At 52.9% G+C, this 26,540-nt stretch overlaps 1 protein-coding gene across 2 annotated transcripts in view; it reads left to right on the top strand.

Annotated features, from left to right (window-relative positions):
- The window catches only part of RGS9 (regulator of G protein signaling 9), a 70,714-nt gene extending 45,406 nt beyond the window's left edge, over nt 1–25,308 (top strand). For both annotated transcript variants that reach the window (XM_047834026.1, XM_047834025.1), the window contains exons 12-19: nt 1,663–1,776; nt 4,085–4,200; nt 7,738–7,825; nt 10,081–10,219; nt 12,710–12,795; nt 15,281–15,398; nt 23,366–23,823; nt 24,999–25,308. In XM_047834026.1, coding sequence (XP_047689982.1) covers nt 1,663–1,776; nt 4,085–4,200; nt 7,738–7,825; nt 10,081–10,219; nt 12,710–12,795; nt 15,281–15,398; nt 23,366–23,823; nt 24,999–25,149 — 1,270 coding nt within the window. In that variant the 3' untranslated portion in view covers nt 25,150–25,308. The remainder of the gene's footprint in view (nt 1–1,662; nt 1,777–4,084; nt 4,201–7,737; nt 7,826–10,080; nt 10,220–12,709; nt 12,796–15,280; nt 15,399–23,365; nt 23,824–24,998) is intronic.
- The last annotated feature ends 1,232 nt before the right edge of the window (nt 25,309–26,540 follow it).

Raw genomic sequence — 26,540 nt, 5'->3', positions numbered from 1 at the left:
AGATGTAAGCACTTGTCCTTTTAAGATGTGGAATTCATTATAGGCCCACCTTGCTAACTCTAAGATTTTCCTGCACACATGAAAATGGACTTGGCTTACTTCTGGGGGGCGGGGGCACAGTGTGACTAATCATTTATTTTGGCCGTGTAAGATTTCAGTAACGGTACTATTCAAGATGGAAGGCGTTGTGTTTTGTCCAGTGCCTTCCTTCCAGTACTGTTAGGGGTTAGTCTCTTCGAAAAATCTTCAAATATCTTTTTTACTCCTTCCCCAAGTTTGCAAACATACCACCTGCCTGATAAAATGTGCCCTGACCTCACCCACATTTTCCAATGACTTCTGACTGCAGCTCCGTCACAGATGGGAGTGGGCCCCTATACTCAGTGGACATTCACCTTGGGGTATAATGATCATCTCTGTTTCATGACAAAGTAAAAACCATCTCCTCCGATGTTCCGGAGACCCGATCGAATGAAACCAAGCAGAAAGAACATTGAAGGAGACTCGAAGGCTGTTGGATACTTTAACCCCCACTTTCTAATTTTTATTTGTTTTAGTGCCTCGTTACCGTTGTACGACGTCATTTGTGTTTGGACCTGTGACATAGTTTTCTTTTTTCTTCCCTTGAGTGGCTCCACTGTAGGGGTCTTGCTGAGAAATAGGAGGGTCTGGGGAGAAATGAAAGCAAGGGGCTCGAGTTCTGCACAGAACTCTACACCTCATGCTTGGGTGTATCTCTAGGGCATGGATTCTGTTCTATCAAAATCTCGTGGCTGGGGGCAGACTTCACGGCAGGTGTCTCATGTACACCGTGGATACGATTCCCCGCCTAAGGGGTAGAGGCACAGCAGGCTTTCCCAGACTGCCCGAACACCGGGAAATGTGCTGGCTAAGAAGGTCTAACTCACATAGAAGGAATTAGTTCTTTTTTTTTTTTTTTTTTTTTTTTTAAACGTTTTTTATTTATTTTTGAGACAGAGAGAGACAGAGCATGAACGGGGGAGGGGCAGAGAGAGGGGGAGACACAGAATGGAAGCAGGCTCCAGGCTCTGAGCCATCAGCCCAGAGCCCGACGCGGGGCTCGAACTCACGGACCGCGAGATCGTGACCTGAGCTGAAGTCGGACGCTCAACCGACTGAGCCACCCAGGCGCCCCAGAAGGAATTAGTTCGTGCTCACATTTGCAAAATTGGGCTTCACACCTCAGTGAGCCCACAAGTTTTGGAGGATGAATGCATTATCCCGATAAAGGATAGAACCTGACGTGGCAGCAGAATCTCAGAGAGACCACGGCTGCCTCATGCTTCCAAGCAGGTGTCGAGACGCTGGTTCGAACACGGGCACACGGCGTCGGCTTTGAATACTGAAAACGCACGATAAAAGATAAAGAGCCTTTATTTTAATGAAATAGGTACAGGAGAGAGACTGCAAAGGGATTGGATGGGGAGACAGTGTTTCATCTCCCAAGTAGAGCCGGGACCAGATCCCGTCGAATACCTGCCATTCCCGAGGGCTATTAGAGCGTTTTTCTAAGAAGACAGTAATAAGTATGTAACTAAATCGATAAAGAGGAAGGAGGGCAGGCTGGTCAATCAACCTGAATATTGATTTTGTCTCTTGGGTGTTGAACTTCTAGGAAATCCTTTTCCGTTTGCTTTTCAGGATCGTCAAATACAGCGAGCAATTTCTGTCCAATGATGCCATCATGTCAGGCTGCCTCCCTAGCAATCCTTGGATAACAGATGACACCCAGTTCTGGGACTTGAATGCCAAATTGTATGTATTTGATACATTGGTGGTTTTTTTTTTTTAAATAGGTTTTTGAGTTACAATTCACATGCCATACAATTCACCCAATTAAAGCGTGCAGTTCGGTGGTTTCTACTGTATTCCTAGAGTCATGCAACCATCACCACAGTTAATTTTAAAACATTTTCATCACCCAAATAAGAACCCTTCCCCCCCTACCCCTCCCGCCCTAGGCAACCACAAAAGTATCTTCTGTCCCAGCGCAGATGCCCGCTTTGGACATTTCGTGTGAATGGAATCATATAACATGTGGTCTTTTTTTGCGTGATTAGCTTCTTTTCTACGGAGCATAATGCTTTCAGGTTTTATCTGTATTGTATAGTGTATAATACATCCTTATTTATGGATGAATATCATCCATCCAGGGATGATATTCACTGGAAAGACACACACTTTTGTATCCATTCATCGGTTGATGGACATTGGGTTATTTTGGTCTTTCAGCTATTATGAGTAATGCTGCTGTGAACACGCACGTACAGGGTTTTGTGTGGACGTATGTTTTCATTTCTCTTGGGTATGTACCTAGGAGTAGAATGGCCGGGTCAAATGGTAACTCTATATTAACAAGATACTGTTTTTGAAAAGAAAACGACCATCTCTATGGCTTTGCCTTTTCGACGTCTAATTAGAGAACAAGTTCCTGGAGGGCGGGGCCCTGCACCTGCCTTGGCAATGGTACCACTCACTCCGTGGCTCTGTTTGTGAGTTTTGAGCAGTTGTCGCTGCTGATTGTGCCCATGTGAGCCTGTTGTTTGCCAGACGGACAAAGGCAGAAATGCAGGAGAGCATCGGCCAATGAAGGAAGAAGAGAAGGTGTAACGGTCACGTCAGAGGGAGAGGTAGAGGAAGAGGGGAGGAAGGAAGGGGCTGTAGGAGTGGATGAGGCAGGTGGGGTGATGGGGAAGACAGACAGCATCAGGTGCGTACCACAGTTTAGGTCACCACCGAGGCCATTGCCACGTAAGGCATGAGGAACATTCAGGTAGCACAGATCCAGCCAGGGAAGCAGACATAGCTGGGAAATCCTTCCACCTCCTCCTCCTGGCCCTGCTGTGGGGGCCTGATGGGTTAAGGGGGGCACTCATCTGGAGTTCGGGGTGACTTGTTTACCAATATCAACCGCAGACCCGAAGACTCTAGAACCACCTTCCGGAGAGGCTTCCCTCCTCCTCTGGGGGCTCTAGTTTGTAGGGTGGTTTTCCGGAGCCTCCGCCCATCAACGGTGCCCGTTGAAAACAGGAAGCCTTGTTCTGAATGGTCTAGATCAGAAAGCCGTGTTAAAATCATCTTGGGAGGCTTGACAACCAAAAGGTAAACAAAGCCCGATGTCCAGCCCTTACCCCCCGCAGCCTCTTAATTGGCCGGGGCTACCCTCGTATCCTCACCGGTGGTTTTGAAAAGCTCCCACTCTTTTTCATGAACAGCCGGGATTCGTGATACTGGTCTAGAGCAGTGTGGCTCCCGGTGTGGTCCCGAGACCCGCAGCTGCAACACTAGCGGGGAGCTGGTTAGAAGTGCGAACTCTTGGGCCGGGTTCGTGGACTTGGAAGCCTTTGTTTCCAAGGGGCTGTGCCGGGTTCTGGAGAATTTCATAAGGAATGGGAAGAAAAGCCAACTCTTCCTGATTTTCTGGAATGTTAGGCCTCAGCCAGCTGTGCTCAGATGTCCCACCTGGGAGCTGGGAGACCCTTCCAAACACGGAGGGGGCGTGGGACTTGCATGTTGGAGGATGCTTTGGGAGAGGGCCCATCGGTGACCACAGGGTCTACCTGGGGCTCGGGGCCTGAGGGCAGGTAAAGGAGGAACCACAGACTCCGTCCCACCAGATGCCGGTGGTGAAGGGGTGTGGGGAGGGGTGGCAGTGACCACAGCTCGCGTCACCAGTGCTGCTCTGGAAATCCTTCCTCTCTGGTCTGGTGTGACAGCCTGACCGGCCCTCTGCTGGCCAGTCTCCACAAGCCTTGGAGGGCGCATCCGTGTTCCTTTGCCGGACTGTAAGGCTGTTGAATGTGGGCGTCCTTCTCGCCTCTGGGCCACCCACTCTCCATAAGAGCCCCAGGGGACTTGTCCGAGGCTGCATTTTCCTAGCGAGGGATCACTTGTATTGTACGTTCGTGCAGGGATTGAGGGGGGAGGATCAGGTTGAGCCCTGGGCGGAGGGACTCGTGAACTTAGGGGGGGCTAAAGCCCCTCTCCCCCAGCCGGGCCACCCCCTGGCACGGCCCCTGTCTTGCATTGTGTCTGGTGCATTTACAGATCGTCATCTTTGCAGGGTGGAAATCCCAACCAAGATGCGGGTGGAGCGATGGGCTTTCAACTTCAGTGAACTGATCCGAGACCCTAAGGGCCGACAGAGCTTCCAGTACTTTCTCAAGAAAGAATTCAGTGGTGGGTCTTTTGATTTCTTTCACACATTTTTTGTTTTACAATTTTTTACTTTCAGCAACACACCTGTTAGAACTGTCTGGCAAAGCTTTCGAGGCTTTCTCGGTAGGTGTCTTCACAGCTCTGCGCCCGCGCGCTCTTCAACAGGCTCTTCTTGGACGTGTCCTTTCCATCCCTTCCAAGGGGCTCCATAGTGGGGGGTAGGGATGAGGGGTGTTGAATCTGCTAATGAAATCCGTCCGCCTTAGCATTACTCTTCTCCAGAGGCTCCTTTTGTTTTGTTTTGTTTTGTTTTTGGTTTGGGGTGGGTTCTCTGCAGGTCTGAAAACCCCCCAGGTGATTCTAAGACATGGCTGAGCTCTAGAACCATCTCAGCTCCTGCCCTACTTCCTTCAGGGCCTTGGGAGTGTGCCGATTTTAGTGGGACGGGCGGGGCCCCGTTTTCTACTCCTGGTGTCTCAGAGACACACACGCTGGGTGTCCCCGCATGGTGGTAGGGAGGCACTGGTGACTTTTTCAAACACACTGCCCCGAGAAACACCTGGGAAAACGAAAGGCCAGATTAAAACCGGTTTCATCAGGCCAAACATTCAATTGGCTTCACCAGCTTTGGCTGAGATGTGTGCTTTTGTGGGATTCGTCATCTGCTTACTGAATCCCCCCAGCCCTGCAAAGCATCCCATTTGAACCTCGCTTCTCAGCTGCTGGCTCCCAGGACCCATTTGTCCAGGGGGGGGGGGGTTGCTCCTGAACTAATCCCAGGGGACAGGCCATTAGCCTCTTTGACCGCCTGATGCAGCGCATCACATTATAATGTGGATCCCTGACAATCGTCTCTAATCAAGCCTAATTGCCATGATGACGGTAAAACCCAGAACAGATGATGGGAAAGGCAAGTGCCTTTAGCTGGGGCCCCTGGAGCAACCGGAGAATAAGAGGATAGGCTGCCATCTAGTGGCAAAACGACAAACCACACCCCCGGGCTGATCCTGTCCATTACTTAGTGACAGCGAGATCACGTTGAAAAGACTTCCCTGTTAATTCTGATGGGGTACGTGGGTGGCTCAGTCAGTGAAGCATCCCTCCTGATTTCAGATCAGGTCATGATATCACTCTCATAGCTCATGGGTTCGACCCCCGTAGGACTCTCTCTACCCCCCCCACCCTGCAAACTAAAGAAATGTAAAAAAAAAAACCAACACAAACTTTGGTGATCCCTCATGAGATTCCCAAGGCTTCAGATATAAACAGGGAAGATGAATCATCGGTTTTCTTATTTAATTAAAATTAAAAAAAAATTGAGATAGACTTCACATACCATAAATACACAGACCGTGTAATTCACATGCCATAATCCTTTCAAAGTGTACAAAGCAGTGATTTTTAGTACATTTACAAAGTCGCACAACCATCAACACTATAGAATTATAGAATGTTTTCGCCACCTCCAAAACAAACCCCTTACTCGTTAAAAGTCGAGCCCTATTCCTCTCTCCTCCTCTGCCCCCCATTACTTTCTCCTCCACCCCCGTCCCCCCTCCCCCAGTCCTAGGCGACCACTCATTTATTTTCTATCTTCATGGGTCTGCCTGTTCTGGACATTTCCTATAAATGGAATTATACACTGTGTGGCTTTTTGTCTTTCACGCAGCAAAGCGTTTTCAGGGTTCATCTCTGCTATGGCGTTGGGCAGTGGTTCAGTTCTTTTCACGACCAAATAATACTCCACGGTGTGGATATACCGCATTTTGTCTATCCACTCATCACTGGGTGGCGCTTGGGGTGGTTAAGACTTTTTGGCTATCGCGAATAATGCTGCTCTGCACATTCATGTACACATTTTCGTGTGCTTGTTTAGTGTTTTATGGCCGTAAAATATTCATGACATGAAATGTATCATTTTAACCATCTTTACAGGTACAGTTTGGTTCAGTATCTCCAACGCTGCTGTTCCACCGTCTCCACCATCCGACTCCAGAACTTTTTTATCTTCCCCAATGGAAACTCTGTCCCCGTTAAACACTAACTCCCCAGCCTCCCTTCCCCCAGCTCCCAGCGACCGCCATTTTCCTTTCTCTGTGAATGTGACTGTTTTAGGTACCTCGTATAAGTAGAATCATATGTGTTTTTTTTGTCCATTTGAACTGGCTTATTTCAAGGTGCATCCCTGTTGTAGTCCATGTTAGAATTTTGTTCCTTGTGAAGGCTGAATCAGGCACCTGGGTGGCTCAGTCAGTTGAGCGTCTGACTTCAGCTCAGGTCATGATCTCAGGTTGGTGGGTCTGAGCCCCACGTGGGGCTCGCGGCTTTCAGTGCAGAGCTCGCTTCCGCTCCTCTGTTTCCCTCTCTCTCCGTCCATCTCCCATTCACACACACTCTCTCTCAAAACTCAATAAACATTAAGCAAAAGAGGCTGAAGGCGGAATCATATCCCATTGTAGGTATAGACCATGTTCTGGGTATCCATTCACCTGCTGGTGGACATTTTTGTTTCGCACCTTCGGCTGTTGTGAATAACCGCTCATTTAACCTAAAGCAATCAGCTATCTTGTGCCCTGGGTGAGGTGGTCTGCGTTGCACCCGATGTGAAACCGACGGCTGTCCCTTAAAAGCGTCGCTGGCCTGTTTATTCGTGCCTGTGATCTCAGTCCTCAGAACACCCTGAAGTTCATGCCGAAGAGGAGGGACCTGTATAGGGTTATGGGACAGACGTCAACTAGCTTAGGATTGTGCGGCTTTTTCCATTCCGAAGCACCTGGGAGCTTTCCAGAAAATGCTATGAAAGGAGACGAGGGAGAGTTCTTGTCTATTTCCCCACACCACGGTGTGCCGTGATTTACAAGCACGTGCGTGCGTGTGCACACACACAGGCACTTGCTGTCCCCCTGGTGTGATCATCTTTATTTTCTCAGGCAAAAATGGCCACCTGGGACGATGGCGCCAGAGTATTGACCTTCCTTGTGGGTGCCGTGGAGACGGATTAGAGAGTTTTACGTTGAAAGGAAGGGAAGGCTCGGGAGGAGACTGGCTTTTCCTTCTGGAGTCTGTCTGGCTCGGGCGATCCTCTGTTATGTCCCCCGCTGGCCAGGCCTTCCCTGAGAGTGAGTCTGTCGGCTTCGCTGCCTGTGTAGCCTCTCTGGAAGCACCTTTGGCTGGAGGGGCTATCAAAGGGGGGGGGCGGGGCTATACACGCCAAGGAGGCAGAAGTCACGTGCAGTCACTGAACATGAGCAAAGCAAACGGGGACCTTTATGGAGAAAGCCTGTCGTGTAGCAGTAGATGTTCACAAGCCTAATCAGATGCCGACTTGCTCGAGCAATATTTGCTACAGCTAAATTCCAGACAGGCAAGCCTGGGACAGTCCTATCTTTGTCTAGCCTCACAGGGTGCCCTGGTTTGTTCTGCAGAGGGAAGGAAGGTGTTCACTGGGCTGGGGACCGAATCCACCCCAGCTGACCTGTCTCCTTTCTTTCTTCTTTTCTTCGCCCGCCTTCGTTCCTGCTTGGCTTTCATCTGCGTGGACCCCTCCTCCTCGTGCAGGGGAGAATCTGGGATTCTGGGAAGCCTGTGAAGATCTGAAGTACGGAGATCAGTCCAAGGTCAAGGAGAAAGCGGAGGAGATTTACAAGTGAGGACCAGCCAGATTGTTGGGAGAGCTGCCCGGGGGGCCTCTGCTGGCCACCCCCTTGCGTTTGAGGTTGAGATCGAATGGGAGGGACCGCATTCCTGGTGTGGGCCTTAGTCACTGCACCTGCCGTGCTATGGATAGCTATCTCCTCGCTAAGGCTTGGGGCTCCCTCGGAAGAAAGTCTGGGAAGGCGCATGATGTCACCACCCTGCACCAAGGGGGATGTGCTCAGGAGTTAAAGCAGGCTTCCCCGAGTTATAGTGCAAAGTGCTTTGTCTTTGACCAACCCCCCCCTTAAATGTCCCGAGAGGGGTGTGTGCACATGCGTGTTTGAGAGGAGAGAGACAGCAGGTGGTGTGGGAAAACTTCCTCTCCCCAGTCATCTTGCAGAAGTCAGGACCACGAAGAGAGGGAGATCCCCCAAGCCTCTGGGACCGTGCACCCCGCTTGGGCGTACAAATGTGCGTACATCTCTAATCTTGCACCTAATGGCTGTAGGCCCCACTTGCTCGTTCTAGCAGTGAGTCTGTTCTGCTCCAGCCCTGCCTTTCCCCTAAGCCACCCTCTGTGTTACCCAGGAAGCAGGGGTTCCAGTTCAGAGGGCCTCAGAGGGCCAGGCCTCCCTCTCATGGCCCGGTAGAGAGAGAGAGAGAGAGAGAGACAGCCGGTGCTGCCGGGTGCCGAGCGGTTGAGATCTGCACCCTCCCTCCCCCGAGCACTGGACGTAGAGGACACCAGTATTGGGCTCTGAGTGCCCAGCACGTTCGGGTCGTACTCACATGCGTAGCCATGGTTGTCAAAGCCCTGCTGCTGTGCTGGGCTGGGACCAGTCCCCGGCAGCCAGCGGACTGTGGCGCTGAGCTTGGGGCAGCAGGCCAGGCGGCCCCTCCCCTCTGTGCACTCGTCCGTCTCAACCTCTGGTGTCCCTCCAGCGGACTCAGAGTGGACCACTGCAACTTTGGGAAAGGCACCAATAACACCGAAGGCAAGAGCTGGAGGTCTCGGGCCTCACGCTTGGAGGCTTCTGCACTTTCTCAACAACGTGTCCACCTCCTCCCACGCAAGGACTGTGCACCGAGAGAGACAGGGGTGACGGAGGGATTGTGGTTCCAGGAAGGTCCTGTGACATCCTTCCCGGGAACAGTGGCACCTGACTGCCCGCCCCCCCCCCCCCCCCACTAACTCCAAAAATCCACTGTAAGAAAACTAGCTGTCTTCACCTTTATAGCAGCTTCTTTTCTCTCCAGGGTCCCCGGGTATGTAATGTTAGTCTGAATCCCCAAATTAAATTTTTTTTAATGTTTATTTGTTTTGGAGAGAGAGAGAGAGAGAGAGAGAGAGAGAGAGATAGAGCGTGAGTAGGGGAGGGTCAGAGAGAGGGAGACACAGAATCTGAAGCAGGCTCCAGGCTTCAAGCTGTCAGCACAGAGCCCGAGGTGGGGCTCGAACTCATGAGCCGCGAGATCATGACCTGAGCCGAAGTTGGACACTTAACCGACTGAGCCACCCAGGCGCCCCTAAATCTCCAAATTTTAACGTACAGCTGCATAGTGTGGCAAAACATTCACGCATCTCTAACCCTGAAACAACTCAGAAGGGGGAACAGTGGGGAGCCATGTGGCTGGGTTTGGGTTCTCTCTGGGACCATTAGCAAGGATGCCCTCGTCATCCACCCTCTGGGCGCTGGGACTATAGGTTGCTTCCCGACCCAGCATTTGAGATTCATTTCTAAATGCATCTAGAGCTCCTGGCTGGCTCCGTCAGTGGAGCAGATGACTCTTGATCTCGGGGCAGTGGGTTTGAGCCTCATGTTGGGGATAGAGATTACTTGAAAAATATTTTTTTTTCTAAATACATCTAGGCTGGGCCAAAGGAGAGCAGGGGCCCTGGGACACCTGTTTGGAGGTTCCGGGTGGGCCCCAAATCCTGGTGAATGAGGCAGAAGGCATTACGTTGGAAATTGGATTCTTTATTCTAACGCCTGGTGTTGCCCACCAACATTTTGTTTTCTCTCTTAGGGGTGGGGGACGCTAAAGTTAAATATTCCCCTTCTGAAGACTGGCGTGACTGTTTTCTTGCGTCTGAGAAATGTCACGTGACAACCTGTTCAGGGCTCTTTCCTGTCTCCTGAAAAAAAAGGACCGCTTTCATTCCCGGTGACCTGAGTCATGTCAGTCCCTCCCTCCCAAGCGGCTGTGAACTTTCATTCACGGACTTGGGTTAGCTACTCGCTAACATTTCCCTCCCTGCTCCAGGCTATTCTTGGCCCCCGGGGCGAGGCGGTGGATAAACATAGATGGCAAAACCATGGACATCACGGTCAAGGGGCTGAGGCACCCTCACCGCTACGTGCTGGATGCCGCGCAAACCCACATCTACATGCTCATGAAGAAGGTAGGTGGGGCCAGTGCTGATGGCGCGTCGGGGCCAGGGAGCCCTTCCCTTCCCAGGCACCAGGGAAATACGGGAACAAAGGGAGATGCCGGGTGGCTTCCTTTGCTGGTGTTGAGATGCAGGATGGTCAACTTGCACCTGTCCGCTGGTCTGGAACCTTGCCGAGCCCCCAGTCTTGGTGGCTGGGAAGGACCACTTACAGGTGCTGTGTGTGTCCTTAGGGGCTGTCGCTCTGTGGTGGCCGTACAGGCAGTCATGACGCTGGTGATGAAAGCATTGCTATAACAGCTGTTCTTTACCGAGCAGCTTGGGAGGCGTGGTCACGATGCAGAGCATGGAACTTTGTACCAAGGACAACCCATGGGACAGGACTTGCTTCTTCAGGGTCCAGTGGTTTGTCCAGGGTCTCCCGGAGGTAGAGTCGAGAGTCCAGCTGTGTCTGCCTGCACCCAGAGGCTGAGCTCTTAGTCTCTTCTCGAGAGTGGTGGCAGTTAAGGTGGCCCTGGCCCTAAGCAAATATCTCATTCGCTGGAGGAGGGGGAGGTTAGTACCCGAAAGAGACAAATGTGGTGTGATTCTGGTAAAACCCTGTGTGAATTCAGGTAGCTTTCTGGGTTATGTTGTTTTTTTTTTTTAATTTTTTTTAACGTTTTATTTATTTTTGAGACAGGGAGAGACAGAGCATGAACAGGGGAGGGGCAGAGAGAGAAAGAGGGAGACGCAGAATCCGAAACAGGCTCCAGGCTCCGAGCGGTCAGCACAGAGCCCGACGTGGGGCTCGAACTCACGGACCGCGAGATCGTGACCTGGGCCGAAGTCGGCCGCTCAACCGACTGAGCCACCCAGGCGCCCCTGGGTTATGTTTTTTAAAATGTTTATTTATTTATTTTGAGAGAGAGAGGGAGAAGGGCAGAGAGAGAGAGAGAATCCCAAGCAAGCTCTGCACTGTCAGCTCAGAGCCCAAGTCAGGTTTTGATCCCACAACCCTGGGATCATGACCTGAGCCAAAATCAAGAGTCAGACGCTTAACCGACTGAGCCACCCAGGCACCCCACATTTTGATTCTTAAAAATGTGCTTTTTTTAATGAAAAAAAGGGGGGTGCCTGGGTGGCTCCGTCGGTTGAGTGTCCGACTTTGGCTCAGGTCATGATCTCACGGTTCATGACTTAGAGCCCCGTGTTGGGCTCTGTGCGGACAGCTCAGAGCCTGGAGCCTGCTTCAGGTTCCGTGTCTCCCTCTCTCTGTGACCCTCCCCCGCTCACACTTGGTCTCTGTCTCTCAAAAATAAATAAACATTAAAAAAATTTTTTTTAATGTGATTTTTTATACAGCCTTTTACAGAGATACCCAGGAAAGCCAGATAGTAGCCAGAAAAAAACAGAGCCGTGGGTAACTTAAGGACAGTGTATACGCTTAGTAGATTGTGTGTCACGAGAGGCTGTGTCCTATGACAATAAAGTCAACATGACCCACCAATCCATAGTCCCCACTCCCAACCTCTGTCCTAGTTCTTGTAACTTTCACCGCTACCGCTCAGTCTTTAGAATGGAACTGTTTTGATAAATTTAAAAAACCCTAGGTCCCTACGTCGTTGCTGTGGGCTTTGTCCCGTATTTGTTAGAGCGAGAGTTTTGAGTTGAACCTGCACGTAATGAGCATTTGTGAAGCGAGTTCTCTGAACCTGGAAATACCCGCATAAGAGGAATCTGAGTCTTGGTTTTTCTTTTTCTTTTTATTCACTTATTTTGAGAGAGAGCATGTGTGAGAGGGGCAGAGAAAGAGAGAGAGAGAGAGAGAGAGAGAGAGAGGGAGAGGAGAGAGAATCCCAAGCAGGCTCCGCAATGTCAGTGCGGAGCCCGATGTGGGTCTCAAACTCATGAATTGTGAGCTCATGACCTGAGCTGAAATCGAGTCGGATGCTTAACTGACGGAGCCACCCAGGTGCCCCCTTGTTTTGTTTTGTTTTGTCTCGCTTTTATATCTAAGTTCAGGGCAGAAAGGGATGTTCATGGGCATCAAGGTGGACTCCATGCTCATGGCTGTTCATTTTCCTTGGAGGCAGATACTGGGCAGGAGAGGTGGGATACAGATGTCCTCTCATGCTTACTTGGCTAAAGCCCCCCCAGGTGGATTTTAGTGGGGGGGGGGTTATAGACAGTTCTCTAAACCAAAGTGTAACAGAATCAATGGGATGCTTCTTAAGACTCCAACTGTCCCATCCTGGGCATTTCTGACTTAGTGGGACTGGGGAGGGGGCCTGAAGATGTGCATTCGTAGCAAGTTGCCAAGTGAAATTGACTCTGCGGGTCCAGGGGCCGTACTTGACCACAGTTGCTTTAGCCGCACACCTGAGTGCCTTTCCCGCAAGGGTACAGGTTCTCTTAACTTTGCCATCTGACTGCCCAGGGAGGGCTTGAAAACAGCAAGTGTATGTGTTTGATTTGACACCTCCCCTCTCGTAATTACTGTTTTTCTCTTGTTCCCCCTAGGATTCTTATGCTCGCTATTTAAAATCTCCAATCTATAAGGAAATGCTGGCCAAAGCCATTGAACCTCAGGAAACCACCAAGAGAAGGCAAGTGGCATGGACTGTAATTGCTGGTTGCCTGCTGTTTTGTTTACAGAGAAGTGAGGGTCTTTTTCAGCCAAATGGTCATGATTGAGATACTTGCTTGATGAAAATATTGGGAACTGGGAAGGATTTCTTAGGGGTATGATTGCCTCATTGGCTTCATAATGCCCTGAATTAACCCCGGCAAGACTTCCTTAGTAATTACTGCCACTAAGTTTTGTTTCCCTTACTCTGGTTTGGAAAAGTTCTGATTATCAGACCGATAATTACCCTATGGCAAATGGAAGCATCTCATTGGTTTTTTAATTTGCTAGCCTGCTTGGGGCACCTGGGTGGCTCAGTCGGCTAAGCGTCCGATTTCGGCTCGGGTCATGATCTCACGGTTCGTGGGTTCGAGCCCCGAGTCAGGCTCTGTGCTGACGGCTCAGAGCCTGGAGCCTGCTTCGGATTCTGTGTCTCCCTCGCTCTCTGCCCCTCCCCTGCTCGTGTTCTGTCTCTCTCTCAAAAAGAAATAAACATTAAAAAATTGAAAATTTAAAATTTTTTTAAAAAGTTGCTATACTTCTTCACCTTGAAACTGGAATTAAATTAGCTACATCCTTGTATCCTTGGAATGTCCTAAGACCTTAGAGAGCACAGCAGACTATGCCTCAAGAAAAATGGTGGACTGATGCGGAAAAACGACAGTGACATTCTAAGTGTTCTTGTTGACTCCAGGGACTGCCTGTCAGCCAGTCCCCCGTTAACTGGTTCCTGCTCACTTCCTCCTTGGAGATGTGGATCATCTCAACTGGCAGAACCCTTGGGCAAAGGATGCAGTGTCCTGAAGGGCAGTAACTGGGCAGTTCTGGAGGGGTAAACGAACACTCTATAGGGAGGGACTGAAGATTCAAAAGAGTAACCAAATGACAGCATGAACGAAGTTGTGGGACTTTGGTGGGGGTTTTCTCAGTGACGGCACGTGGTCTGTTCATCCCTCTCCCCCCCCCTCCCCGCCCCCGCACCCCCCATGGTTCGTAAATGTTCCCCTGTTTGCAGGCTCAGCCCATGCTGGGCTCTTTTCCAGCGTCTCCAGTCAATTCAAAAGAGGGGTGGTTGGACGGGAGCCTTTATCAAAGGAGCTTAAAAAAAAAAAACCCAACTTAGTTTCATTCTTGAGGATAATGGCCCTGTTATAAAAAGGAGAGAAAAGAGGGCTTTGTGGTGCTATTCTTCTAGGTTTGCCCGGTAAGGAAGGGAGTCCAGTGTCCCTGGGGGCTTGAAAGCTTCTCCTTTAAGTCACAAGAAAGGAGCGTAATGGCTCCGGAAGTTCTGCCAGAGAGTAGTGGGGAAGGAAAGGAAGTCTTGTATACCTCTCTCCAGATGTTTTATAAGCAGGCAGCAGACCTGAGAAATCAGCTGGCATCTTTTCTGGAGCATCCAGGGGGCCCTGGGTGCCGGGTGCCCTGAGGCTCCCGGTGCAGTACTTATCTGGTAATGGCCCTGTGAGCGAGGACACACGGGTGATGCTTTTGTAATGAGGGAAACCCGGCCCGTGAGTGTGTGCGGGTTGCAGGGCGTGTGGGCTCGTCCCAGGGCTCGTGAGTGTCAGCCAATGTGTGAAACTTAATTTCTCTAGAATCCGTTAAATCGAGCTCCAAACTCCCCCCTGGGCTGGGCTGGTGGGCGACCCAAGTTCAACCACGACTCACTGGTAAGGGAGCCGTCTTCTTCCCTCGAGTGGATGCCAGAGTTCTCCGGGCTTTTGTAGTCCAGAGGTTTGGGGAGGTCCTAGGTTTGGAGTCTACCATTGCTGCTGAAGTGCTTGTTTTCCAGGCATGGGGGTGGTTCAGCTGCTCGCCACTGCCTGCATCTGTCAGACGCCTGGAGCTTTGTCCTGGTCCCCAAGGCCATGGGAGACAGACTTGGGTCCCAAGAACCCATGTTTGACTTCTGGAGAGGTTCTGACTCACGTGGTGCATGCACAAAGTACCACCAGCCCACCAACCCTCTCCAGGCCTCCCCCCGCGTTCTCTGCTGGTCTTGCCTGGCCCCCTTGGACAGCCCGGCTCTTTCCCTCCTTCCCAGAGCCTTGGCTTTTTGAAAACAAATGCTCCCTCCCCCCCCCCCCCCAAGGCAAGAACCATTGGTCTTCCAGTATCAAACTCTCCTTGCCCCCTTCTTTCAGAGAGAGCCCATGGGAAGTTAAGTTGACACATTGATTTCTAAACATTGTAGGAGGTATGTCATCACCACGACAGGCAGTGTTCCACGCGCCTAGCCTAGAATCCGATGGCGGCTGGTCCTCACTCTGGTCCATCCTCCAAAGGGGGAGAAAGAGCTCAGGTAGAACACGGCTCTGAGGGCGCCCCCTTGGCGCTCACGAGGAGAATGAGGGAACGAGCCCAGATTTGGGTCCTGCAGCCCCGTCTCCCACCAGGTGCCACAGTGGCACAGCTGGGCGAGCTGTGTGGTTTTCCACCAACCACAGCCTTGTCCTTCCTTCCAGCTCCGGTCTCCCATTTATGCGACGCCACCTGCGTTCCAGCCCGAGCCCCGTCATCCTGAGGCAGCTGGAAGAAGAAGCCAAGGCTCGAGAAGCAGCCAACACGGTGGACATCACCCAGGTCATGAGCAAGCTGGACCGTAGGAGCCAACTCAAAAGAGAGCTGCCTCCTAAATAGATCTAGAATCCTTGGGGGGCGGGGGCGTACGTGCGGGAGAGGCACGCAAAGAAAGGCAGAGTCAGAGTCTAGAGAATTCTATGCCCCGTTGGGGGGGGGGCAGCGGGGTCGCCAGGTGCATGCCATAGCCCCCTGACCTCCTTCGGGGTGGACTTCACAGTGTCACCGCAACTAGAGCTCCAGTTCGTGGGGGGACAGGGGCAGCAGTGGGGGGCGGGGAGGTCCCTTGACTCAGGTGCTGTGTGACTTACTTAGCGCTAACTTAGTACTTAACCTCTTACCGAGGGGGTTCTTGGAGTGGGAAGCACAAAGAAAACAGGCTGTTTTGTGTAGCACCGTTTGCTTTGGAAAATGAACAGGAAGACCGCCTTGCCCCCCAAGACATAGTTCTTCTTAATGGAGCTCCTCACCCTACCTCTCCGATTCAGACTCCGCTTCTAAAGCAGTCTGAGATGCCTCTGAGGCACTAGATGCAGGGTCCCCCCTAGATGCACTTCCCCTGGGCTTCTCTGTTACACCTTCTGGAAGGGTCCTGCTGAGACATTCCTGTTGAGCTTGTTCTTAGTCACGGTCGGTGAGGGCTGGTGAGCTCCCTCCTTCCCTGTTGTCTCCCCACTGCCTGACACCTGCTGGGGGAATTAGTATGAAGGGCTAGTTAGATTAATTAGACGAAGGGCTCAGTCGGAAGCCTCCCGGGCAGTCAAGGTGAAATGGCCTCATGACGAAGGCCATATCGTTTTGGATAAAGGAAAGGTGATGGTGACTTCATTCGTGGGAAGAGGGATGGTAGACGGCTGGACATTTCCAAGACGAGTTAGGGTCAGAGATAATACTCTTTGGGATATTTTCTTTTATTTTTTTGTGGCGGGACAGGGGAGAGGGAGAGGGAGAGAGAAAGAATCCTAAGTAGGCTCCATACCTGGCTCAGAGCCTGATGTAGGGCTTGGTCTCAAGACTGTGAGATCATGACCTGAGCCGAAATCAAGAACTGGGTGCTTAACCGAATGAGCCACCCAGGCGCCCCTCCTTTGGATATTTTCTCGATGTTCGTGCTTCTCTCCTCTGTAGCTGTAGGCTAGGCCAGCCCTGTGGTCAGGGAGCAGGGAGAGGACAGTTCACACTCTGACCTTGGGAGGCCTACAAGGTAATTCTGGAAGCTAGCCTCACCTCATACACCTGTGTGAGAACGCAAAGGCGACAGGGCAAGGCCGCGAGCAAGGGACCGACGTTACGCAGCAAAGGGACTCACTCCTTCAACATGTTTACTGAGTACCTACTACGTGCCAGGCAGTGGCGAATACAACGGCCTGGCCTCTGTCTCAGGAAGTTTATAGTCTAGGACTGACCAAAAATAACGAAGCCAATGGTATCGGCAGCCGTTGCCGTGTGACAAACAAGATTAGAGCGTCACACGATAATCAGTGTTTATTGCTCCTGGGTATAGGGTCGTCTGTGTGGCTCTGTTGATCTTGGTGGAGCTCACTCCCATGCCTGGGGCCTTGATCTGTGGTGGCCTAAGCTGGGACGAGCGGAACGATTCTTCTCTGCTTCTCGTGCCTCTTGTCCACCAACAGCCTGGCCGCGGCATGATCTGTGGTGATGGCGGATTGCAAGGGAGTCAGTGGAAACACGTCAGAGTCTTGAGGTGTAGGCTGAGACCTGGTTTTCCACCTCATTTCCTTGGCCAAATCAAGTTACAAAGCCAGCCTAGAATCAAGGGATGAGGAAATAAACTCTAGCTCTTTAGCGAGAGAAATGTTAAAGTCTTATCGCCACAGACGTGGAGACAGGGAGGGACGAATTGGAGCCGTCACTGCGACCAACAGCCCCCATAGATGATAAAACCTGTAGAGAGTGTTACAAAGGGGGGACCTTTTAGGCCATTGGAAGGAGTCTACAGCTCTTGGTTTCATGTCACTGAAATGATTCCATTACTCTCTCCATTTTCCCTAGTCGTAGACTAGTTTAAACTCCGAAAGAACAGCCTGAGGTGTGCTTTGGTCGTCTCTCTTTTGGAGAATGTTGGAAGTTTTCCGATGCAGGGAGGGCACCCCCAGAAGGAATTTCAGGTGATGGCCGTTGTAAATGGAATGACACAGGACAGGGGCTGTGTTTGCCCAGGATCACTCTGAATCCTGATGGGTTCTGCAGAAACGTGTCTTACCTGAGTGGATGAATGAAAGGAGGAAGGAAGGAAGGGAAAGAGCCCTGGATTTGGAGAAGGCCTCTTGGTCTCTGGTTCTGCCACCAGCCATGTGGTCTTGAACAAGTCACTTATGATCTCTGCTTCCCGATTTGTGAAGTGAGGGGTTAGGACCGGATCCACGCTTCTTGAAACAGACTCTGTGAGTTCCCGGAGGGTACCCCGCCTGGGGCCTCGATTTTGCTTGAAGATTTGGAATGGGAGGACACTTAGGTAATTTTAGATATTTTTTTTTGCATTAAAATCATCATGAATATAGTATGAATTAGAATGCAAAACGTACATGAATTTTTTAAGATAAAAATTGAGACATCAAAGACATTTCATGCTTGGCTGTGGCAGGTTTAGGCTTTACCCTCAGACTCCTGGGAGAGGATGTTTACCCGGCTCTCCTGCTGTTTGTCCTACTTTCCTGGGAAAGTTTGAGAAGCACAAAACCAGAGAGATGCGCTGTCCCTTCTGGTTACCCCCTGTGAGCTGGGACCGCGTACCCGGCACAGTGGCGGTGACGATGGCGGGCCGTCCAACACATCGGGAGTTCCGCAGGCTACAAAGTGTATCGTGTTTGTCTGTGACTCAGCCATCCACCTCCCACAAGTGAGATGTCTCCCACCCTCCAGCAGACTCCCAGGGGCTCCGTATCAGGCACAGAGTAGATACGCCACACGTATTAATGGAAACCTTCTCAACGTCAGGCACACGGGGACCCCGCAATCTAATGAGAGGCACAGGGATGTAAACAGGGTCAGTTATCACTCTTTAACGGATAAATGCATAAATAAGGAAGCCGGAGAAATGCATCTGAAGGAGGGTAGGAGATAAATGGCTTCGCTCCTGGATAGCAGCAGCCACGTCCCACACGTTTCTAAACACCTTTTCTATGTAAGAACCGGTGATGGCTGCTGGGACAGGTACAGAAATGGGCAACAGGTTCTCTGCCCTCCAGGGGCTGGCATCGATGCCTAGATGCAAATGGCTGCAACGTGAGACGGAACGGGATCGATGGGGAGAGGATTGTCTGGCCTGGAGGACTGGCGGGGTGGGGGGTGGGGGGCTCCACCAGGAGATTCGCGTGTTTGGTAGCAAAGGGAGCCCAGGTCCCTATCCGGTTTTGCGGTTTTGTAAGAGCGTCGGCCGCTGGGCCCCAGCAGGTGACAGCTGTTCCTGGGGGCTTTGTTTCTGTGTGTCAAACATAACAGTGGCCCCCGCAGGGTCTGTCTCGATCTCAGATAGCATCAAAAACAGTATTTACTTGGACAGCATTATCGATATATTTAAACGATTGTGATAGTTTCTGTGTTCTGTGTACTTAGGCACCCTCTTGATTCCTCAACGCCATGCTTTAAACAGCTTGAGTTTCTCCACCTATGGTGGTGCGTCTCTTATGCTAGAATATAAATCATGCTGGGAAGTGCCAGGCTTTCCTTTGTAGAATGTCGTTTTCAAGCTTGGCTTTTAGAGAAAGGACTGCTCTTCTTGTGAGGGTTGTGTTAATACGAGGGCTAGGGACAAGAAAATACAAGAAGAGTACATAAGATAATGCCTGGCATATAATAAACGCTCAATAGATGCTAGCTGCTGTCACCTTGGTCACAACCATCGTCACTGTCGCCATCACCGCCATTTATCACCAACCCCGTCAATGTCGTCATCTTCATCATCGCCACCATCATCACCACCATCCTTAGTCGCGTACGGTCTTAGAGTAACCTTGGGCTTCCTTGCACCTGTCGGTGTTCGTCCAGTACGGTGATCCATTACTCTTTACTATTCCGGGCATTCCCTCGGGTGCATTTTTAGCTTTGTTGACTTAAACTGTCTCACTTCTCTGCTCTCTCGGAGTCTTGCAGTGTGGGCCGCCCAGCTCTCCGGGGACCATCAGGATATATTTGAAGGGATGAGGGTGGGCCATTGATGTCACGTGCTCTATGAGTCTGTCCAAGTTTTGTGGCTAAAGCAAGGGTCCGTTCAAGATGGTAAGGCTGTGCCACACACGAGATGGTGGGTAGGAGAAATGATGTGTCCACCCTTGTGGATTTGTTTCCACGGAGCCAACTTTGCTTATTTGCTTTTGGAGGCAGTGGGCGAGGGGAAAGCAAGGAGGGACCGGAGAGGGTGCTGTGCACACTGCATGCTGAACCTGAATGTGGCTTAGGAAGCAGGAGTTCAGGGGGCCACAAGGACTCCTTCAGATTCTCAGCCAGTTTCTAGACAGAAGACGAATCGCACCTCTTTGCACTTACCTGCCTTGCCTGCCATTAAAAAGCCTACGATTGTGACGTCATGTCAATGTACCCACTCCATTCCACGCTCTTTCCCCCTGTGTCACTCCCTTGCCTAATAAAACAGAGCTCTCAGAGCTTCACCGTGTCTCCGTGTGTCACATTTCTTTGCCACGTGCCTTGCATGCCGCTGCTTTGCTGTGTCACACCAGGGGTGGGCGTGGCGTGGGCTGGAGGGGCCAGGTCTCTGTGGGAGGGGCCAGAGTCCTGGTGGGAAGGGGGTAAAAAAGGCCTTCCTGCTTTGGGTGTCCGGGGCCGATGGGGTCAATGGCTATTTTCCCAGAAGAAAGGACCTTCTCAGGCCAGGTGAGTAAAGCAGGACGGTGGCCACTCCTCACCTGTCTTGTCATTCATCCTGGAAAAGAAAGTGATGGGGGAGAAGAGTGGGGTGGGGAGGAGGGCACAGAATTAAGGAGGGCAGTCCTGTCCTGTCATAAGCTGTACGATCTTGGTCGAGTTGTCATCTCCACGAGGCTCAGTTTCCTAATCTGTAAAGTGGGGATTATAATGACTTTATCACAGATTCTGAGTAAGTGGGATTCAAGAGAATGAACCGGAGGTAGGGTGTCCTCAGTCAGTTTATTCTCTCACCAAAGCCTATTGCCTAGTTTTGGTGTCTCAGCCCGCTCTCCAGGACCCCAGGTCCCATCTGAACCCCACAGGCAACGGGATGGCCTTATGGATCAGTAGACAAAGCAGGGGGCTCTGGGGTTTCACACTCCTCGGATGGGATTCTCATTCTGTGTTAGTTATCTACTGGTGTGCAACGCAACAGCGCACACACAGCTGTTTGTTCGCGCACCGATGGCCAGGTGAGGCTGGGCCGGGCCCCCTGCTCACGGTCTCACACCCAAGGTCACACCAGCCTGTCGTGTTCCTATCTGGAGGCTCTTACGAAGAACCTGCTTCCAATCTCTTTGAGGTTGTTGTGGAGACTCAGTTTGTCACTGTAGGACTCAAGGCCCCAGCGTTTTTGTTGGCCGTTAAGCTGATGGCTGCACCCAGCTCCTAGAAGCTGCGCTATCCCTCGTCTTGTGTCCCCTCTGTCCCACCTTCAAAGCCAATCCTGGAGAATTTCTCCTTTGTTGAGTCCCTGTCGTGCCTCAAACCCTGTCTGACGTCTGTCCCTGGTCTGTGACTCAGATCTGAAGGGTTCGTGTGATGAGGTCAGGCTCACCCAGGTAATCCTTTGTTGATGTCACCTATGCCATATCACGTCACCTGAGCACGGAGTGGCTGTCGTGTGCTATTTCTAGTTCACATCCACACTGGAAGACGGGGGCAGGAGTGTTAGCGGCCACCTTCGTGTTGTACATATCACTGTCCCCGTTGGCTGTGAGAGCCTTGGGATGGCAATGAGCCCGTCTAGACCTCAATTTTCTGGATACTAGATAATACGCTAGATTACCTACCGTATAGCAGACGCTTAAGAAGTTACAGGGCCAGACCCTTTGACCTAATCGTTGTCTCCCAAACCCTTAATGAGGGCCCAGCTTTCTCCTTTATTGCTCTTCTGGTCAGCAGACTGTGTCCTAAGTGGAGACCCCTTGCCCTATAGGACGGTGTTAGAAGCATGGCGTGGGGCTCCTCAAACGGGACATAACAAAACCGTGACCTCGGGTGTTTGTTAGAAGATGCTTTCCCTGGGTTGCGTCCCCCCGAGATTCTCCTTCAGCGGGTCTGGTGGGGCTGGGATCCACACTTGCAGCAGCACCCGGGGTGATCCCGGGGTGCGCTGATGGGCAGGCCGTCCTGAGACGGCCAGCCAGCTGTTACACGTGCAGACTCGGCCGTCCACGGGCCCGGCTTCAAAGCCGGCCCTGTCCCCGGTGGCCTGTCCTTGGGGCTCGGTTTTCGAAGCATTCGTTCCCTCGTCTGTCTAATGGGCATAGTAAGAGCTGGTGGCCTTACTGAGCGGCTTTGGGAAGTAAGTGCGATGATTCACAAAATGTGCTCAGCCTCGACCCTCACGTTTCCTGAGTTCTCGCTGCGTGTTAAGGCCAGGGGTTTTGATTTCGTATGTTAACCCTGGGGCCCCAGGTCCGGGCCTTGGCTCTGGTTTGTGGGCCTGTGGAGACCTGAGCAGAGGCACAGTACCAGTGGCTCTCAGCTGCTGTTTCAGAATGGAATCGAACTTGAACTTCAGGGAGCTGGTGGGGGAGAATGGAGGCCGTCCCCCCTCGGTCCCCCACGGCAAAGACTTCTGTGGCCTCCTGGCCTTTCTTTTCCTCTAAAAGCTGTCCTTGGATGTGCCTGCCCCTTTCTCTTCCGGCTGGGACCGGCACACTCAGGGGACCTGGAAACCAGGCCATACCCCACAGAAGCCAGCAGCCTCCAGCTCAGCGCCCGGAGCTGCCCTCCCTCGGCCCCGGGGCAGTGCCCAGGCCCCCGGGGCAGGCAGGTTTCTCTAAGCTGGGCGTCGTGTGGCTGTGCCAGTTTCAAAGAGGGTTTGTTCTTCACGGAAGTCCTTTCCAGTTCTCTCTTGGAGGCAGTGATGGCCCAGCTGTCCCAGAGGGTCCCCCTTCCCTGCCAGGACTGGGCTTTGACACGGTGAGAGGCCACAGCAGGCCTTTAGGACGGGGCATGACGAACCGGGCCGATGGGCCCTCGGAGGCCCATCTGTGGAGGGAAGAGCGGTGACAACAGAGGGGTGACAGCAGAGAGCCTCCCTGAAAATTCCAACTTTAACTTTGTCAGCTCAGACCAAGCTCTCCTGAGCTTCTTTGCTGAACACCTGCTGGTCCAGTACTCCTGCCCCTCCCCCCTCCCGCTCCTTGACTCTGGGGCCACGGGAGCCCAGGGAGGTCGGGATGCTCCCCTTCTCCAGCGATGAGCCCACGATGCCCACTCTGCCTCCCCTCCCGGCCACCCTGTTCTGCCGCGGGAGGCATGGCCAGTGCAGGGGCTTGGCGACCCCCGAGGCGTGGCCAGTTGGACACGGGGTCGGGGCTCAGGACGAGGTGGGGTGGTCTCAAGCCTGGAGGAGTGAGCAGGGTCCGGGCTGGGGCTTCTCGTATAACCACTGCTCTGTTAAAAGTGTCCTCGGGCTGGGAACTAAGGACAGAGAAAGGATGCATGGCATCTAGTGGGTCCTAAGCATTGTTTGCTGGGGGACGGGGGTTCAGGGCAGTTGGAAAGCCAGCCTGGCCTCACCCCAGCATCCCAGGCCCAGCAAAGGTCAGCCTGGATGCAAATGTCCAGCTCCAGGCACCGTGGCCAGGGCTCGGGGACCGGCGGGCCCCTTGATGGGAGGCCCGTGTGTGGCTGGGCTGTCATCACAGGGGGCTCCGGGCCCCTTTCCCAGCTCCCCAATGGGCCCGCCACACCAGGCCGTGCTCCGGGCGCAGGAAGGGGCTAAGTCAGCAGAGGGCTGTGTCCCTGAGCCCCCACGACTCACCCTGAACTCTCTCTTTCCTTGTCTGCAGCCGGGCCAGCACACCGCTCCCAGCCCCCACCTGGCCGTGTACACAGGGACCTGCGTGCCCCCGTCTCCTTCGGGTCCCTTCTCCCCCTCCTGCCGCTCCCCCAGGATGCCTTTCCCCTCGCCGGGCCGCTTCATCCGGAGGCCCAGCAGCACCATCTGCCCCACGCCTATGAGGGTGGCCTCGGAGAGCTCGGAGCAGACGGGGGCCGCTGGTGCCTCCGGGGCCTGCCCGGGGCCCTCCGACACCGCCGGGGGTGAGGCCTCGGCCGAACACCCCTGGGTCCGGCCCAAGGCCCGCGTGGCTCTGTCCTTCAGCAGGTTTCTGAGACGGGGCTGTTCGGCTTCCCCGGTCTTTGCCAGGCTCTCGCCCAAGTGCCCGCCCGTGTCCCATGGGAAGGTGCAGCCCCTGGGGGACGCGGGCCAGCAGGTGTCACGGCTGAAATCCAGGAGAGTAGCCAAGTAAGAACCGGAAGGGATTGTGCTGTGTGTGAGCGCAGGGGCACATTTGTCCCTGTGCGAGCATACGTGTTTGCACATTTGCCTGCATGTGAGCATGCGCGTGTGCATATGTCTCCGCATGAGTGCGCGTGCACGCATGTCTGTGTGTGTGCGTGTATGTCTGTGCTGGGTACCGAGGCCATGGGCTTGAGCACGGTCTAGAACTGGGGGTGGGGGGTGAGTAATGAGGATTCTGGGTTAGCAGACACGAGAAGAGGGCTGTTTGGCCGCTGGATAGTTTCCAGAAACAGCGTTGCCCTCGCCTGCTTCCTAAGAAAGAAAAAGGAATGGGAGTCTTTCTTTTCCACCTTTTCCCCCTTCTGTGCTCCACCCAGCCTGCCCCATCCCCAGAAAGTCAGTCTAATGAATCCATTGTACTTTTTTTTTTTAAAGTTATTTATATACTTTGAGAGAAACACAGAGAGAGGAGAGGGAGTAAGCGGGGGAGGGGCAGAGGGAGTCCCAGGCAGGCTCCACACTGCCAGCTGGGAGCCCACGCGGGGCTCGAACCCACGAACCGTGAGATGGTGACTTGAGCCGAAACCGAGTCAGATGCTTAACCGACCGAGCAGGCTCTCAGAGGGGCCTGCGGGGATTCCTGCTTCTACAGGTGTTCCTGTGAAAAGGACCGTGCCCAGTCTCCCCCGAGAGGTGGCCCCTCTCAGCTCCATTTTGGGTGTAAGCCTGAGTTCTGAGAACCCCAAGCGCCCGGAGGCAGGTCACCGGGGGCAGCACAAAGGCTCTGAGGGGGTGCACGCCAGCTGCTGGACCAACGGCAGAAAGGAAAGTTGTAGACGGTGCAAAACTGGGAATCAGCCCCCTGCCTCTATTTGGTTTTGGGGAGACAGTCAGGGGTATCCCTGCACCAGCCAACACGCTCCTGTTGGTTGCTCCAACCCTAACAATTCGAGCCCCTCCAACATGAAAATAAAGCATCTTTTGAAGGAGCCTGCGTCCAGCAGAGAAACAGGAGTCCCCTTCTACCCCCAGTGAAAGAGACCCGCGGAGCCGGTGGCGGCACACGAAACTTTTGGCAGACACACCTGGGTGTCACTCTCCTCCAGGGACGTCAGGGTGAGCTGAGGATTTGGTGTCCCTTCTGTCCCTATGCACTTGCCTGTCTTTTGTGCCTGAAGCTTTTTCCAGATCAAAATGGACGTGCCTACGCAGAGTGGGACCTGCCTGATGGACTCGGAGGACACCGGGACAGGAGACTCGGGTGACCGGGCCGAGGAGAAGGAGGTCATCTGTCCCTGGGAGAGCGTGGCCGAGGGGAAAGCTAGCTGAGCCGGGGGCGCTGGACCAAGAAGACGCTCCCAGCAGACCCTGCCAGATGGGGCCACGGGCTCTCGAACCCAAGTGCGTTTCGATCACATTTGGGGCCTGGAGAGATAAGACGGGATGGATTGTGGGGAAGCGTGCACTGGCTGGGGTCCCGATGGCCGATTCCCACCCTCCCTCCTGACCTTCCCTTCCTTGGGCAGAAGAAAGGCATGTGGACCAGAGGACTTTACTTGCTGCCTTAAAACCAATAAGAGGTTAACTTGTGAGAGTCTCTTGGCCTGGGATGTTAGTGTGCGTCTGGTTTTATTAGTTAGCTATGAGCTACTGTTTATCAGTTTATGAGTTCAATTCATCTCTCCTTTGGTTTTAGAGACAAAGGGACACTGAGTCGTTTTTAAGAACTCTCTCCCTGGCTAAATTGGTTTGTGCGTGTTACTTCTATCAACGGAGCTCCCCAGAGCGCGGCATCGTGCACGAAGGGGGTGTCGGGGAAAGGCATCTTTCTAGAATGATCAGGTGTGTTGTTCGCATCCACCAAGAAGTAGAAACAAGATGGGATTAGCTGGGCAAGGGGTTTATTGGGGGAAACACCTGTGAAGGATAAAGAGTGCGATCTGGAGAAGGAGGTAGGGGCCTTCAGACCAAGTGCCTGGCTGGCCTCTGGGGAAGGAAGGGCAGGCTTGGAGAGTCTCATATGGCAGTGCAGTTCCAAGTGAGTTTTGGCCTTGCCATTGGGGTGTCCTTGACGCAGAGTGACTAGGTCTGGCAAGAACGGTTCTGCCTTCTCACCTCCGCCATGCAAGGTCATTGGCTGGGAGCGCCTGAGGGGGAAGCCCGGCCCCAGCAGGGACACGCTGCTGGCCATCGGTCCATCCACTCCCTGCAGCAGGGGCTCTGAGCACGCACGTTCATGTCTGCTGCATGCAACCCGGTAGGCGCTTCTGGAGGCTTAGGCCTCGGTGCACCCCCACCTCTTCTCATAGTCATCTACTCAACTGGTATGTGTTGAGCCCTTGCTATGTGCCAGGCACTGTGCTAGGCCCTGGGGATGCAGTGGTGGGTGAGCCTCCTTGCCTCCTTGAATTCATCTAGAGCCGTGGCTCTCAACCCGGGACAACTTTGCCCCTGGGGGACACTGAGCGGCGTCTCAAAACATTTTTGGGGTGTCAGGACTAATGCGGGGAACGCTGCTGGCCTCTAGCGGGTGGAGGGCAGGCAGTGACACCAAACATTCTACAAACGGGATAGTCTTCTACCCCTCCACAACGAAAAATTCTCTTGTCCAAATCAGCAAGTGCTGCTGTTGGGAAATCCCCGAAGAGAGGGTGCAGGTGATTCCCTGGGCTGCTGGACACGGGCCCCTTGTCATTGGTTTCTGCCCCCAAGCCCTGAAC

The sequence above is a fragment of the Prionailurus viverrinus genome, chromosome E1 (assembly GCF_022837055.1).
Source record: "Prionailurus viverrinus isolate Anna chromosome E1, UM_Priviv_1.0, whole genome shotgun sequence".
Classification (NCBI taxonomy): Eukaryota; Metazoa; Chordata; class Mammalia; order Carnivora; family Felidae; genus Prionailurus; species Prionailurus viverrinus.
This window is presented reverse-complemented; position numbering and strand designations above follow the sequence as displayed.